The 14419-nt window shown below is 44.6% G+C and overlaps 1 protein-coding gene across 9 annotated transcripts in view; it reads right to left on the bottom strand.

Moving 5' to 3' along the window:
* The window catches only part of GALNT13 (polypeptide N-acetylgalactosaminyltransferase 13), a 126107-nt gene that overhangs the window by 107791 nt on the left and 3897 nt on the right, over positions 1-14419 (bottom strand). For 3 of the 9 annotated variants that reach the window (XM_080599441.1, XM_080599437.1, XM_080599444.1), the window contains exons 2-3: positions 6057-6156; positions 5142-5389 (exon numbers count right to left, since the gene is read on the bottom strand). In XM_080599441.1, coding sequence (XP_080455567.1) covers positions 5142-5283 — 142 coding nt within the window. In that variant the 5' untranslated portion in view covers positions 5284-5389; positions 6057-6156. The other 6 variants (XM_080599442.1, XM_080599439.1, XM_080599440.1 and 3 more) reach the window with 6 other exon arrangements.

Here is a 14419-nt window from a genome sequence, read left to right as displayed (position 1 = left end):
GAATTGCTGGGGGAGTACTGTTTGTTTTTTAAATTCTTCTTCAAAGCAGGAAAAAAGGTTACTTAGTATCTCACAACGTTATCACGGGCTTCCTGTGGTTCCCAGAGCCGGTTACAGCAGCAGGACGGACGCCTCCTATTCAGCACAGCCGTCCTTCCCAGGAGACGCAAGTCCTACTTCCAAAGACCCTCATGTACCGAGTCCCATTCCACAACAGAGAGAGCACAAGAGAGCTTGGCAGGCGTTCTTCTAACGTCAGATGTTTAAATGTCATAAATAAGTCAGCAGGGAGCCCTGGAGGAGCACTGCTCCCGTACGGGGCACCTGCCAGCCGACCCTCCGCAGCCTGCTGGGGCGCGTGCGGCCTTCTGGCTGGAGCCTGGGCCTTCAGACCAGCGACACCAAATCTCTCAGAAAAGAAGTTTGCTTCCTTTCTTTTTTTCTTTTTTAATAAAGTTTGCAATCAGAACAAGATGTCTGCTATGCTATAGTTTTCCCCTCATCATGCATTTTCTTGAACTGTCTGATGAAGATCTATAAATTATCTTAATGTGTTGTCACAATATCCAAATCAGCACTTCAGATTTTATTTGTCAACAAATTTGTGACAAGACTTCAGTGCAATGTACATATTCATCCATCTATTAAATCCTTATGGTATGCTATTAAAAATCTTTGCTCCCATTGTTTTTGCAGACGGTCCCATGCATGCAGTAATCTGACAGATAAACACGTTGCCACGGCAACTGCCAAAATGAATGCCTTATTTTCTAAACTTGGCCATAACCCCAAACTTTTAATACAGCATCCAAATGTTTCATTCACTTGCTTTACATGATCCCAACAGACCTTTTCTCCCTAAATACAGAAATACGTTGCAGGATCTGAATAAGTGAACTTTCCTCTTACACGGAGTTTTCCTCAAAATAGCATTTTAATAACTCATACCGATTTTATGGCAAGTCCTTTTGTAGTTCTTGAGAACACCGTTAATAATACAGAAACAGAAAGCCGCATAACAACGCCAGACACTAAAATATTAAAGATTCGTCACTATGAAAATCTAAAGCACAGTCACATTACAAAGCTGCATGGAAAACATTACTCACGTTGCAAAGACAAGCATTCAAAATTACAATTTCATCTCATTACTCACACTCACTTTAATTAAAATAATCACACCTTCTTAAAAATTACTGTCTCAATCACTGCACACGCTCCTCGTTTTTTTGTTTGGAGAGCAAGACTTCACTTCCCCCAAGCCCACCACGTATTTTCCAAAAGCTTCCACACAAGAAGTGTCTTCAAAGACAGTTAAATTTAGTATTTTTGTTTTGAAAGCTAACAATTTGGGTTTTGAAACTAAAGACCAGAGGTTTTTCTGCAGTGAAGTCTTTCTGCATTTCAAATCCCTTCACCATGAATCAAGGAAAAGCACTAAATGCACCAAAATGCACAAAATGCACAGAAACTGACAGGCGCCGCTCGCCCTCTGCCCGCCGCCTGCAGCCAGGCTGCTGAGCCCCAGCCCCTTCACATCGCCTGGCCCAAACGGGTGGCGTCTTCACCTGCTCTCACACGCACGGCTGTAGTAAGGAGGAGGCCACAGCAACCACGTAAAAGAAGCCCTATGGGGCACTCAGAATTACTACAATTTGTATGGAATTAAAATAAAGATTAACTGATGAGATGCCAGGCTGCCAAACTGCCTTGGTTTAAACAGCATTTCCTTTGCTGTAAGCTCGCTGTGCTTAGTAAACCAACTTCTAGTCCGCGTGTAAGTAGGGCTTCTGCTTTAAAACTCAAAAAGATTATTTCTTCAAGCAGACCTGAGAGCATCCTGTCCCGCCAGCTGCAGTTACTGTATGGTTCAGAAGAACCATCTGCTGGGAATATTCGATTGAACGCAATTAATTCACAACAGAAAACGGCATTTGCAATCTCATCCTCGAGCCAGCTACCTTTCCGCCCATCTCTGCCACTTCACCTGTTGCAAAAATAAATAAAATCACAACAACACACACCTCACCACCACGGAGCTGCCCATAAAAAAATCATTTGAACTAGAATTGTTATTCATAGCACGAGCATGCTCAGCGCTGCCCTGTCCCCTTCCAGCACACTGCGCGCTGGCTGCCTCATTCTGCTTCAGGCTGGGGAGAGGCCAGACCCAGCTTCCCCTTAATGTGATGCTCACCAGAAAACCCGTACCTCTCCTAGAGCTATCCTGAAGTTGTTTAGCTATGGTCAGAACTGAATCTCCTGCCATTCACGCTAGACCTTGAGTTCGCAGGGCGGCCTCCAGGCTCTCGTGCAGCTGGCTGCAGGACCCAAGGCAGCTCTGGGAACGGGGAGGGAGGGCTGCTCATGGAAAGGCTTCCAGCTCTGATGCATGTCCTGGGAACTTACTCCTGTCTGATAAATCCTGAGGAGGTGACGACGTTGCACAAACAACGGTGCATCAAGCACCACGAAGTACGTTCAGCCGCCTACACAGAAAAGTAAGGAGCAAGCAGCAAAGGAAGAACCCGCCCCGCTGGGTGCAGAGCCTACGCTGCGGGGAAGCAGCACTGCTCACCTACCGACAGGACATTTCACAAGTTTCTGCACATGCCACTGGTATACGCAGGGACTGCTGAAAGGCTGTCCAGTATTAATTTTCTTCTTAAGCAGGAAGTAAGCTTAAGACGTACGTGTTGTTTCCTTCGATCGTGATACAAAAATAGATGCAAGTAAAGACGACTTGACCGAAAGCCAGCTCCAGGTTAATTAGGACAACGCTTGCAAGTCGTTAACCAATGCCACCAACCCAATGCGGCGACAGCTCGCTCTTGTAACACCCAGCTCCTGTACGTACCACTTGTATGCTCAGAGACGTGCGGCGAGACATCAGAGGGGATTTCTGACAGCTGCGTCCCAGTCTTCAAACTGAGACTGCCTACATTTTACATCTACACTGAAGTTGTCTTTATGAATCATTTACAATGCAGTAATTATGACTAAAAAGGCATGGAAAGTTTACCTCTTTTACCTCTAAACACATTTTGTGTAAGCAGAATCTTCCCTCTCTAATCATAAGAGTGACTTCAAATACTGGATTACCATGGCCCATTTAAATTTTTATCAGTATGTTGACTATTGTTGTCTTATATATATATATATATATATTCTTATGTACTTAAACACTGTAATTATGTTGCTTTTTATGTTCACAGATAATCTATGTCCTCAGAATTATAAATAGCATATTTGCCAATCTAAAACAAAGATGATGGTACAAAAGCAGGTACTTTACAGAAGAAAAAAAATAAGAAGTGATACACTTAATTTCTACCATAATAGCTCATGAGGCTTACAGTAAAGGAAATTTAGTAGCCTGTTGGATGGGAAGCTAGAAATGCTATCATGAACTTTTGCAATTGCTCCACCAGAACACCCAATTTCAGCAGAAACAAATAAATTTTTGCAAGATCTCCATAACAAAGCAAAACACAGCTCTGATGTCATTTTATTTTCAAAACATTCACTGGCGTGGGAATAGATATCACTATGTATTACAGCAAAAATATTTAGGGCATTGAATAAAACCGTAAGTCAGATAAGCTAAGTCTGGATTGAGGGGACTGGAATCCAAGCTTTACTCAAAACCACACAGGTTTGGAGCTGTCTGCACAGTACTTCAAAACGGTGGTTATTCTAATACACAACACCCCAACCTTCATACTGTTTCCAAGCCTTCAACTACGACTGCCAATGACAACAGGTGGTTTTGTTGCAATTATTTATGAAAGTCTTTGGTGAATTAACAGCCCTTATCTACTAAACAATGTTTTCCTAAACCCTAAAGCTTTTAAGTGAGAACGTTCAGCAATTCTGGTTTACTGAAATTGCAATCTAACTCCACTTGGCACCAGAGTATAGGAATCAGTCAAGGATACAGTTTTAAACTCGACAGTACTAGCTTTTGTTATTTAAAAAAAAACAAAAAAACAAAAAAAAAACCTATTTTATCCTTAATTTTTGATCAGATAAACTTTTTTCCCATTTCAGTAATATGACAAAAAGAAACACGCAATCAATTTCCAATAAAATTGTTCCATGTCTTCATATTGCATACACCGTCATAATTTTGCAGACAGTACTATAATCAAAGTGTTCTTCAGGGATCACAGAACAATATGCAAAGTATAGCATCAGATTCAATACTGCATTTACCAGGCTTTCAAGTAGAAAGATTATATATTCAAAATAATTTGTTTCTCAAAGCTGAGAGCAAGTGGCAGCAGTGTTCCTCGTACACAGAGATGAGGTTTTCGCACGGAGATTCTAACCAGCACACAACGGGGAATTCAGGAAATTCAATGCAAAAGCATCATTTCAAGTAGCCCAAGGAACAGAGTACTTTAAAACAAAAAGTCCAGTATTGCATAACATTTTGCCAACCCAAAAAAGTGTACAAAGGGTAAATTCATACTTAGTTCCAGATTCCAATTAAAAATTTAAATTTTCCAATTCCAATTTAAATTTGAGTGGTGGTGGTAGTGGCATATGCCAGGGCTGTTTTTTTTTTTTAACCTAGATAACCTAGATTTACTTTTTCAGAAGTTCATAATGTTCAAATAAAATTTATTGTTTGAATATTAAATATTTTTCTTCACAAATTATCCAATTAAATAGTGAAAAGGTCAACCAATTACAGACATTTCAGAAAGTGTAACTGATTGAAGAAATCCCAACGAATACTTCAAAAATAATAATAAGAGTTTAAAAGCAAGCTTACAGGTAAGTACCTTTCACAAATGAAAAAGGAATCACAGAACATCAAGTCTTTTTGTAGGTCGAATGCCTTCTGTTTAAAAAATGATCTTGATATAAAAAAGGAACTTAACGTAATTACTTTTTTTCCTACTACGTATTAGACATTTTATATTGTTTTTGCTGAAAAAACATACAAGACTCAGCCTTCATTACAGCAAAAGGTCAGATACTAAGATATCTGAAAATAAAACAAAGTACTTCAGATCCTGGTATTTTCTGTTTGAATTGGAAAAACAATTTAGAAAGTACAGAGAATAATATGGGGCCAAATAATTAAAAAATATATCTATGACCTTCAGAGATATCTCAGACTTGGCACTTACCCCTCAGAGCAGGCAGCAGAGACCTCTCTTTCTTGTCATCACACTTATTACATTCACTGAAGTATAAAAGTAAAAAGACGTCCACAAGTACCCACATGAGAGAAGTGGCTAGAACCACCTTGCAGTAAACAAATCTCCTCATTGCTTTCCTTTGTCGCTAGCTAAAATGCTAAAGAAAGACTGCAGTTGCTGAGATGTATCAACTCCCGCAGTTAAAATCCAACAGGAAAGCAGAGACAGGCATCCCACTGCAATTAAAAGAAAACAGGTCGTATTTAGCTAACAAGTACACACAGTCTGAATTGAAAAAAAACATGTCTTAACACTGCACTTTCATATCAAGTATTTGTTTCTTTCCGTATATGCAGGTCTTTCTGTTTTCCAACACAAGCTAAAGCCTTTCTACCACCTCCCCATGAATAGCAACCTTTTAAACTCTCATACTTCACGGGTAGTCTCCATACATGCCTGCATTTAGAAGCACAATACTTTAATCACTCTAATGATATATATAATCATTCTAATGCAATGTAACAAATTTTAATAAAGAGCACACAAAAGGCCAAAGTAGCGGTAACAGATTGTGCTAACCAATATTCATCATTTTGCTGAACATTAGATATTTACACAGAGAACAGAAGTTTCCTTCTTCCTCAAAGAAAGAGTTTATAATGCTACTTTAAATAAGTTCTCTGAAGACTAGAAGCTTTCTTTTTTTTAATCTTGCATTAAAAAAAAAAATTGCACACTGCCTTACCACCAAAAATACCTGCCAGAGAATATGGCACTTACCCATCTACATGTTTAGGCTCTTGTATAAAGTTTGGTCAACAAAAGCTAAGTGTGAGGGTCTCTATATTTAGTCTCTACTTTACGAAGTTATGTTGAGGGTATATTTAAACACCTTACTCTTACCGTTATAAACTGCATTCCACGTCAAGAGTGGGAGTTCTGCTTCGGCCGTGTTCCCAAAGCGCTGCCTCAGCCCCGAACCACCGGATACCCTTCCAGGTGCCTGTAAAACACAAACAGAAGGCATCCTTACCACTTGACTGCCTTTTCTAGAATAGAAACAAGGCGCTTATGAAGAAAGCTCTCATAAGTTTTGCCCACATTTTAACCCACCTATCTTAACAAAGCTTCATTTTATATATAACACTTTTCTATCTTAGTTTGGGGGGGGGGGGGGGATAATTATAACAAACTAAGTTTCTCCATCCAGCTGTACCCCAAGGGGCAGATCGCCTGGTTTAACGACTCGCTCCCAGCCCAGCTTTGCTCCCCTTGCCGTGTTACGTACGGTGAATCCCACGTTACGTACGGTGAATCGGCGTCTGTCCCTTCCAGAGCCATCGCCCCACAGCACACAGCCACAGACGCCTGCCGCACACGGGGAGACGTGAGAGGACCACAGACACCACACCGAGCTCTCCCCCCTGCTCAACGCGGGAAGAACAGTGCTAAGGGAGCTTCCCTAAGGGGTCATTTTTATTTTAAATAGTTCCAAAATATTTTATAAGAAGTTTAAATTACATTTTAGTTGCAATTCATTTGAACAAACGAGATGGAAGAGAGTGAACAATACAGTTTTTCAAATTATTCTTTAAGTGCTATTTTATTATGCAATAGTCAATAAAGTTTTTCATCGGTCTTAAATGTAAATGCAGCCAATAGCTCTTTTCCTCACCGAAATGATTCCCAGCCAGTTGACTTAAAATTTCAAGGGCTGTGGAATACTTGTTTTAGGTTAGCACAATTCACGTTCCCGCCAGCCAACAGGAACAGTTTAATGACAGGAAGAAAATGGCAAAGAAAAAAACAAATTAACACTGATCTTTATTAGAAGAAAAGAGGAGAAAATAGCAGAAGTGTTAACCCTCCCCACGCAGCCTGCATCACCATGGTGGCTGTAATTGGCTTTTGTAGCCCTGAGTAGAATAGCTACTTGTTCAGCACCAGCTGAGATACAAAGGCACTTCCTCCCCAGGCACTTAATAATACAGAAGAAATTTTTTCTTCATCAATTCCTGTTTTAATATAACTGAGTAAACCTCAGAAGTATAGCAGTCGTAGAGAGATGATTGGAAAAATCTTCCGTTCCCAGTGCTGTGTGGTTTTTAAACAAATAATCTGTACAAGAACCACTGCAGTCCGCTACAGCACTGCTAGCCGTGCAGGTTTCGGGGGCTCAAATAAAGGCAGGGCAACAAGCTATTCTAATGTTAACAGCAATGACAGCTTTGTTTTTAAAAAAAGCATTAACGTTTTGATTTAAAAAAATTATTTCTTCAAAAAAATTGAAACCTGCATTGACCTGGAGGTGCAGCGAAGGCCGGGTAACTCCGATCCTGCACCGGCACGGCGCCTGGCTGCGGGGTGGCGCCGCACCGCCTGTGCGAGAGGCCTCTGTCCTCACCTTCCAACCATTGACCCGGCCAAAAATCGCTCCGCTAAGAAGTGAGGATTACCAGGGGCAGAGAACCACGCCTTCCACTCCTCGTGCCCTATAAATATTGGTTTTCGGGAAGACATTAAGTGGCGATTTCACTGCCCACAGAAAGCCACCCGCAGTTCCTTCGGCTCAACAGTCCACGCCATCCCAGTCGCCTGCACCCCCAGGAGGCCTGACCATGGGCCAGCCGCGCACATGAGGCCGACGTTTTGGACCTCAAGCTCAGCAGCTGGGCCTTGGGGCAGGAGGGAGCCCCCGATCACCCTCCCAGACGCAGGAGGATGCGGCCCACGCGGTGGGATCGGGGCTGCCCGCTCTCCCTGAGGCCTTCTGGCACCAGCCGCGTCCCGCAGCCGGCAGGGCCGAGCGGCCGTCCCGCTCCCTGGAGGACCCAGCCAGCACCAAGCTCATTATTATTATTTTTATTTTTTTTTTTAAGAAAATATATTTAGAAAAACCTATTTGTACTGAATTCCAAATGGATACATATGAATGGCCAGGATACGCTAATGGAATCGTTTTTCAATTCAACACCCGAGTTGAATTTGAAAAAAATATACATAGTTTCAGGCAAAATTACTTTTTTTAATAAAATGGAAGTTTGTAACTGGAATATATTTACATTTAGCTCTGTTTCGCGATGGACATTTCGTCCCCTCACCCGAACCTCACACTCAGGCAGTAATTTGACGATTGTTTTGACCAGCTAAGATGGCTTTTCTGAAAAGTACTAGAAGGAAAATATTTGCCTAGCTTTGCACAGAGGAGCAACCTTCTTCCTTCTGCAATCTGAAGGTAACAAAATGCAATAAATGAATAAATAAAATGCAAAGCCCAGACCGCTCACACTGGTCTCGGGACGCTTCTATAAAACACTGCGCGTGAAGAGAGCGTGGGAAGTTCAGGCACCCAAGGTGGGGAAACAGAGAAACCCACACGCTGTTACGGGGCAACAGGAGGCAGGTCCCCAGACGTGCACGCAGCAGGGCCGCCAACAAGCGGGCTCCTTCCAGAACCCCGTCTGGGGGACGCCCGGCACCCTCCTGGCACGTTGGGTGCCCGTGGCCGGCACTGCTCAGTGGGTCGGGGGGGACGTTTCTGCCCCTCCTCCCAACCTCAAAAGCAATGAAGCTCTCCAAATAATATTTTCGTTTTGTTTGTTTTTTACTAAAATATAAAGCGATGAGGTTTCAAGAGAAGGAGGAAGGTGAACGTGCTGGGCTTTTCAGCTACCACTTTAAGAATAAAGCCGATTTAAAAACAGTATCTCGCAGCAACAAAGCAAGGGAAATCCCTGCCCCAAAAAAACCTGCAGTTTGGCAGTGCTGTAAGCAATAAAAACAGGGCTTTAAAATAGAAAACGGTATGCAAATTTAGAAGTCATGTGCATTGCCAGGCTTTCCTAAAACTGCCACAATAAAACGCTGTGGTAAGAGAATGTTACGCAGGGTGCAAATTCAGGCTCTGAAAAACTGGCAGAATTAGAGGCAATTTGTGGGTTGGTGGCTCTCTTTCTCAGGCACTAAAGAGACCCCTCCGCAGAGCCCACTCTCACTCGGCACACGCAGCAGGTCCCATCCACAGAAGGAAGCAGCGCTTCAGCATTTCTCCCCACACGTCACCGCACAGCCCCGTGCCCCATTTATTTCACACAGCCCAGCCACGCTCGGAACGAGGAACGTTTAATTTCCTCGGGGACTCACAGCTACAGCATTCATCACTACTCCATGCAGTTGCCTAAGCAGCTTTTAATTTAGTTCCATGGTATTTCTGCAAGATTTTTAAAAAAATGATGAAAACCGATCCTTTCTTTAGAAACAAGGGGAGCGTTCCCAGGGCCAGGGCTTTGAGCAGCCCCCACCAGCTTTGCTCCCTGGCGATGCTCACCCCCTCCAAGGCTGGACATGCAGCCCACACCAGCACACTGACTACACCCACAACCATCTCTTGAGCCAGTACGTTCCTGCCGATGATAAAAAAAAAAAGGACCGACCCCATGGTCTCCTTTGGGGGGCTCCCTCCGTGGCCTCCCCACGGCAGCACTTTTCGCAGCACTGTATGAACACCTTTTGCAGCACTGGAAGTAGCTTTCTGTAACATGCCTGTTGATTACCTTCATCTGGGTGCCTTTCAGAAGCATCCTTCTATTTCACAGCCCAATGGTTTCCTCCGACGGCTTTTTGTTTTCACACTTTATCAGCGTGATTTGCAGCGATTTCAGGCTCAGGTGTGGACCTAAGACACTAATTGTGGCAACACAGCAGTGGGACTAAGAGCAAGTCCAAGGCAGCAGCTCTTCAAGGACTGCATGCAAAATTGTTTTATTCAGAACAAAATTAATGGAGCTTTATCCCCGTACATTTTCAAATGGCCAGTAACTGTAAATCAGTATGAGTACATCCTTGAATGGCCTCTTAATCTACCACCACTCGTACAGCTGCATATGAATTAAATGTCCTAATCCTTGGGCAAGACAGAAACAAACTGCTTACAGAAGTTCCTCCAAAGAAAATCAGAAGAATCGCCCAATTTATCACTCAGCACTTTTAACTGTGCTTTTCCTATTAAGCCAGTAGAGACCTAGAGCCCACCTACACTCTGGATGTAAGCCTAGAGCTGAGATTACACCTCACAGATCAGTACCAGCACTGGTATCAGAACCTCAGCCTGATCTCCCAGCCCTGGAGCCTCCAACCTCTGCGAAGCCCCCGTTAGCCACCTGGGCTCGCAGCAATGCCTACGCTGACTAACGTCTTCTGAACCAACTTGCAGACGCTTAGCTAAGAAGGGATGCAAACTGGAAGTTATTGCTACAGTGAAAGCCACTGTTTGGTTCAGAAACAACCCCTCATGGCATGCAATCAGAAATGGAGATGAATGCCGTTTTTCCGAGTCAACGCCGTTCCCGATGGCGGCAGTCAAAGCTTAATGAAGTGCCTGCAGGAGCCGGAGCCCGGTGAAACCACAGCCAAACCTGCCACGTGCCCTAGGACCGCGTTCTGGGCACGGGGGGACACTGAGCACCCCCCCCTTTGCCACACGCGGCCCCATCTGCGGCAGAGCCGTGCCAGGCTGGCAGCGGGGGGAGCTCTGGGCAGCACCGAGGGGAACAACGAAGCACCCCAAAGTCCCACCGACACCTCACGGGGACAGAAAAGGGAGCCCCGCTTCCATCTCCTGCTTGGCAGGCACCCGAGTTTCACCAGACGAGGAAAGCTTTAATGGGTACGACGCCGAGAGCAGCGGAGGCACAGCCCCAGCGGTACCCGCAGCAATTTGCCTTCTCGGGGGAGGACAGGCAGAGCTGTGTCTCTGCACCGCATCCTGGCTCTTGCTGCTGCCATTAAGCAGCACGTATTGCAGGTGCAATGCCTCACAGCTGCAAAGCAAAATCGGAAATGCCTATTCCTGATAACCTGCTATTTGTCTGGGTGTTTTATAGCATAGATTTCATTAAGCAGTGTCGGATAAAGCTACGCATTTCCATATAGACTACGTCCCCAATAACTGTGCACAGCATCATACTACAAGCAGAATCCCTCCTACTCACTTCCTTTACACCCCTTTAAACTGAAAATATTGAGGGGGAAAACACGGTATTGGGGCATGGGGGAACAGAAAACGGCCTGGCTGACCTCTGGGGGTACACACCAATGACTGCGTACAACCTTCAGATCACAGGTGCTTGAGAAAGGCGAGCAAGTGGATGGAGTTACAGTATGTTATGACTCAGGTGGTAATTTCCTGCCTTTTCATTATTTAACCGAGGCACACTGCATTTTCCAGTGAATCTATTATCTGTCACACAGACCATTCTTTTAACATATGCAACTTTACCGCCTCAGTCAGCACTGAAACTTATTCTGTTTGACATCTCTATATGTTAGCAAGCAGCTCAGTTCACAGCCTTTCAAATGCTCCCCTCATACTTACTGAAGGAATTTAGGCTAGAGGCTAAGACAGAAAACTCAGATGCCCACAGCTATTGTTGTGATACTGACCGCGAGAGTACAGCACATGAGACCAGCAGACCACTTTATGAACTGGCCAATTCAGACACATTAAGTCACTGCTTTGGACAAAATCCTTGCTATAATGCAACATTTGGCACTCAAATGAGGGTTATATTAACAAAAGCTGAGTTTGTGATAGGGGCAGAATGATTGTTAAAAACAGAAGCTACTCAGTAGTGAAAGCGCCCATAAAGCCTCCAGGAAAGCCACGTTTCAACCTTCCAAAGCTGATCTACAGCACACGCCTGCTCTACCAGATCCGTTTGGATCTGGCTTCTGCAAAAGACGGGTAGGTCAGCTGAAGAGTACTCGGGAAGAAGTTTGCTGGAGGAAATTCTCCAGAAGTAGGAGTGATCACAAATGTCCTTTTTGTTTGTGCTTTGTTCTAAGGAGAACAGACCAGAGTCCACTTCATCTGAAATCTGGAGTTCCCAGTCCTCACCTCTGACAAACCAAAGAATGAACGCGATGCTTCCCGTAGCTTTCCTGCGATTCATCGAAGCTGCAGGAGGAGAGACAGGCAACAACGATATTTAAGCACGGGAAGCAGAGAGATTTGGCACAGAAAGATTTTTGTCAACCTCTGCTGCAGAATCAGAGTGCAACGTAGGCAGTGCTGCACCAAATGGCAGCCGGCCAGCGTGAAGGGACAGGCTCTATATAAACAGAACTGCATCCATGCGTGCTAGGACCGCGGCATCACAAAGTTAGATCCAACAAGCTGAAGTCCACTGCTTAAGTTTCGATGCCATATGTGCTACATTGCATTACAAATTACATTTTTCAGAGTTGCTACGTGAGTAATTATCATTTAAAATGAAGAAGCAAGGTTGCTTTAAAAATGACTACGGATTGCCACCCTATTTTTCCAAGACATGCCTTCATTTTAAATAAATATATTTAAAACAAATTTCACCTACGAAAAAAGCTGACTTAACATTGATTGAACCAAACCTAAATACATACTATACTCTCCAAAAAAGCGTGAATCATCATCAAATACCATAAGCAGTTTATTAATTCATGTATAGTTACCTGAAGAACTTACAATATTCAAACCGTCAATCCCTGAGATCGATACAGGAAGCTCTTTCACATTTAGTAAGAAAAAAAACATCTGGTGCATCTAGTGGAGCTATCAAGTGTTTTGTGTCTTAAGAATTAGCTTCTCCCCCTCTCTCCTCTCCTGAAATAGGCAGCTTGACATTTAAAAATAGACCTATTCTTCATTTTAAAAAGCATTTCCATGGCTCTGAAATTAAAGTGGAAAAGACTTATTAATTCATCTAACCAAACTTCTTAGTAATAAAAGTCTACTCTATTCCACGCTGCTTTGTTCCGACCGGAGTTGAGCAATGTGCCTGGCACCAGTTTTTCACAGAATCAATGTCTCAAAGCAACACATGTCTTGGATCCCCAATATCTAGACCAAAAAAAAAAGCTTTTTGTGTTCAGAGCAGCCTCACTGTAAGCCACTTAGCCTGTAAAGGATGTCGAATTTGTAAATAATTCCCTTGCCTTCAGCCCATGCCTTCACACACCGGCCTTGTACTACAGCAGACTGTTCCTACAGACCTGTTGGCAAGAAGCACAAAATATGTAAACCCAACTGAAATACTGACCCTAAAAGAATATGGGGACAAACCCGATACCCAAGTATCAGAAGACAATCCCAGGTGCTGTAACAGATTGGAAATGCCAAGTCCCCCTCCGGCTCCTTCCCCTCGTGCTATCCCCGAGGTGCAGCCATCCAGCGACGGCTACAAACACGCGAGCAGACCTCGGTCAGCAGCCTGCAGGGCTTCTCCTCGCCTCGGCAGCTGGAGGCGATGCCTCCCCAGCCCGCTCTCCACCCTGCCCTGGCAGGCGACAGGCGCGGTGACCCTGCAGGCCGCTGCGTGGCCTTGTCGCAGCTAACGGACACGGGAACCCCACCAGCTCTGTTTGTTTTCAGATGGTGGGTGCTCTCCCACACACACCACTGAAATCACAAGTAACAAGTACTTGAGTGGTACTGACGGCTTGGCAGACACCACCCAGAACCAGCTTTCTAGCTCTTCAAACACGAATAAAACGCTGGAGCAAGTCAGACACCAACCAGGCAAAGGTTATGTGCCAAGCACCCAAGGAAGAACACAGCCCGAGCACCGGAGGATCTCCTGACAAACGTGTGGCTCGCCAGCGCCAACACGACGTGTCCCACGGAGATGCGGAACCAGCTGCCCTGGCCGCGACAACCCATGCCGGCACATTCATCATCAACATCAGAGTAAGACCGAAAAAACAGCTAAACACTTGTGTTGCACCAACCCCACTCATTCAACGGGCAAAGACATTTCTGCGAGTAAAGACAGAACCACAAGCCCAAAACTTTAAACCCCTGAAACCAGCGTCACTTAAAAAACAACCAACCAACAAAAAACCTACCGGTGCCTTCCGTACGACGGTCTCCTGCAGGAGTGCTGTTCGTAAGGCTGGCTTCTCACCGAGCGCTGCCAGAAAGGGCAGTGACCGACTCAGCACCGGCGCACAGCGCTCGGCAGCGGCCGCCGACTCGACCCAGAAGATGAGCCGAGCAGACAGCAGCGGCAGGATCCCTGCTCACACGAACCTGGAGGACGTGGCTGCCAAGGAACGTTTGCAGCTGCGCCAGCTGAAAGCGCGCTCTTCCCTGCTTGGTGATGGGAGCGGCCCGGCCGCTCTTTTTTCTGCGTACCTGAGCCAAAGAAACCCCTTTAAAATGCTGAGAAATCCAAACTCTCTCACTGTTTCCGATCCCACAAAACAGCCTTGAAATAGCAAAGTTTGTGAAC

Source organism: Anser brachyrhynchus (assembly GCF_964034855.1).
Source record: "Anser brachyrhynchus genome assembly, chromosome: 7".
Lineage (NCBI taxonomy): Eukaryota > Metazoa > Chordata > Aves > Anseriformes > Anatidae > Anser > Anser brachyrhynchus.
The sequence above is the reverse complement of the archived record's forward strand: the minus strand, read 5'-3'. Positions and strand labels throughout refer to the sequence as shown.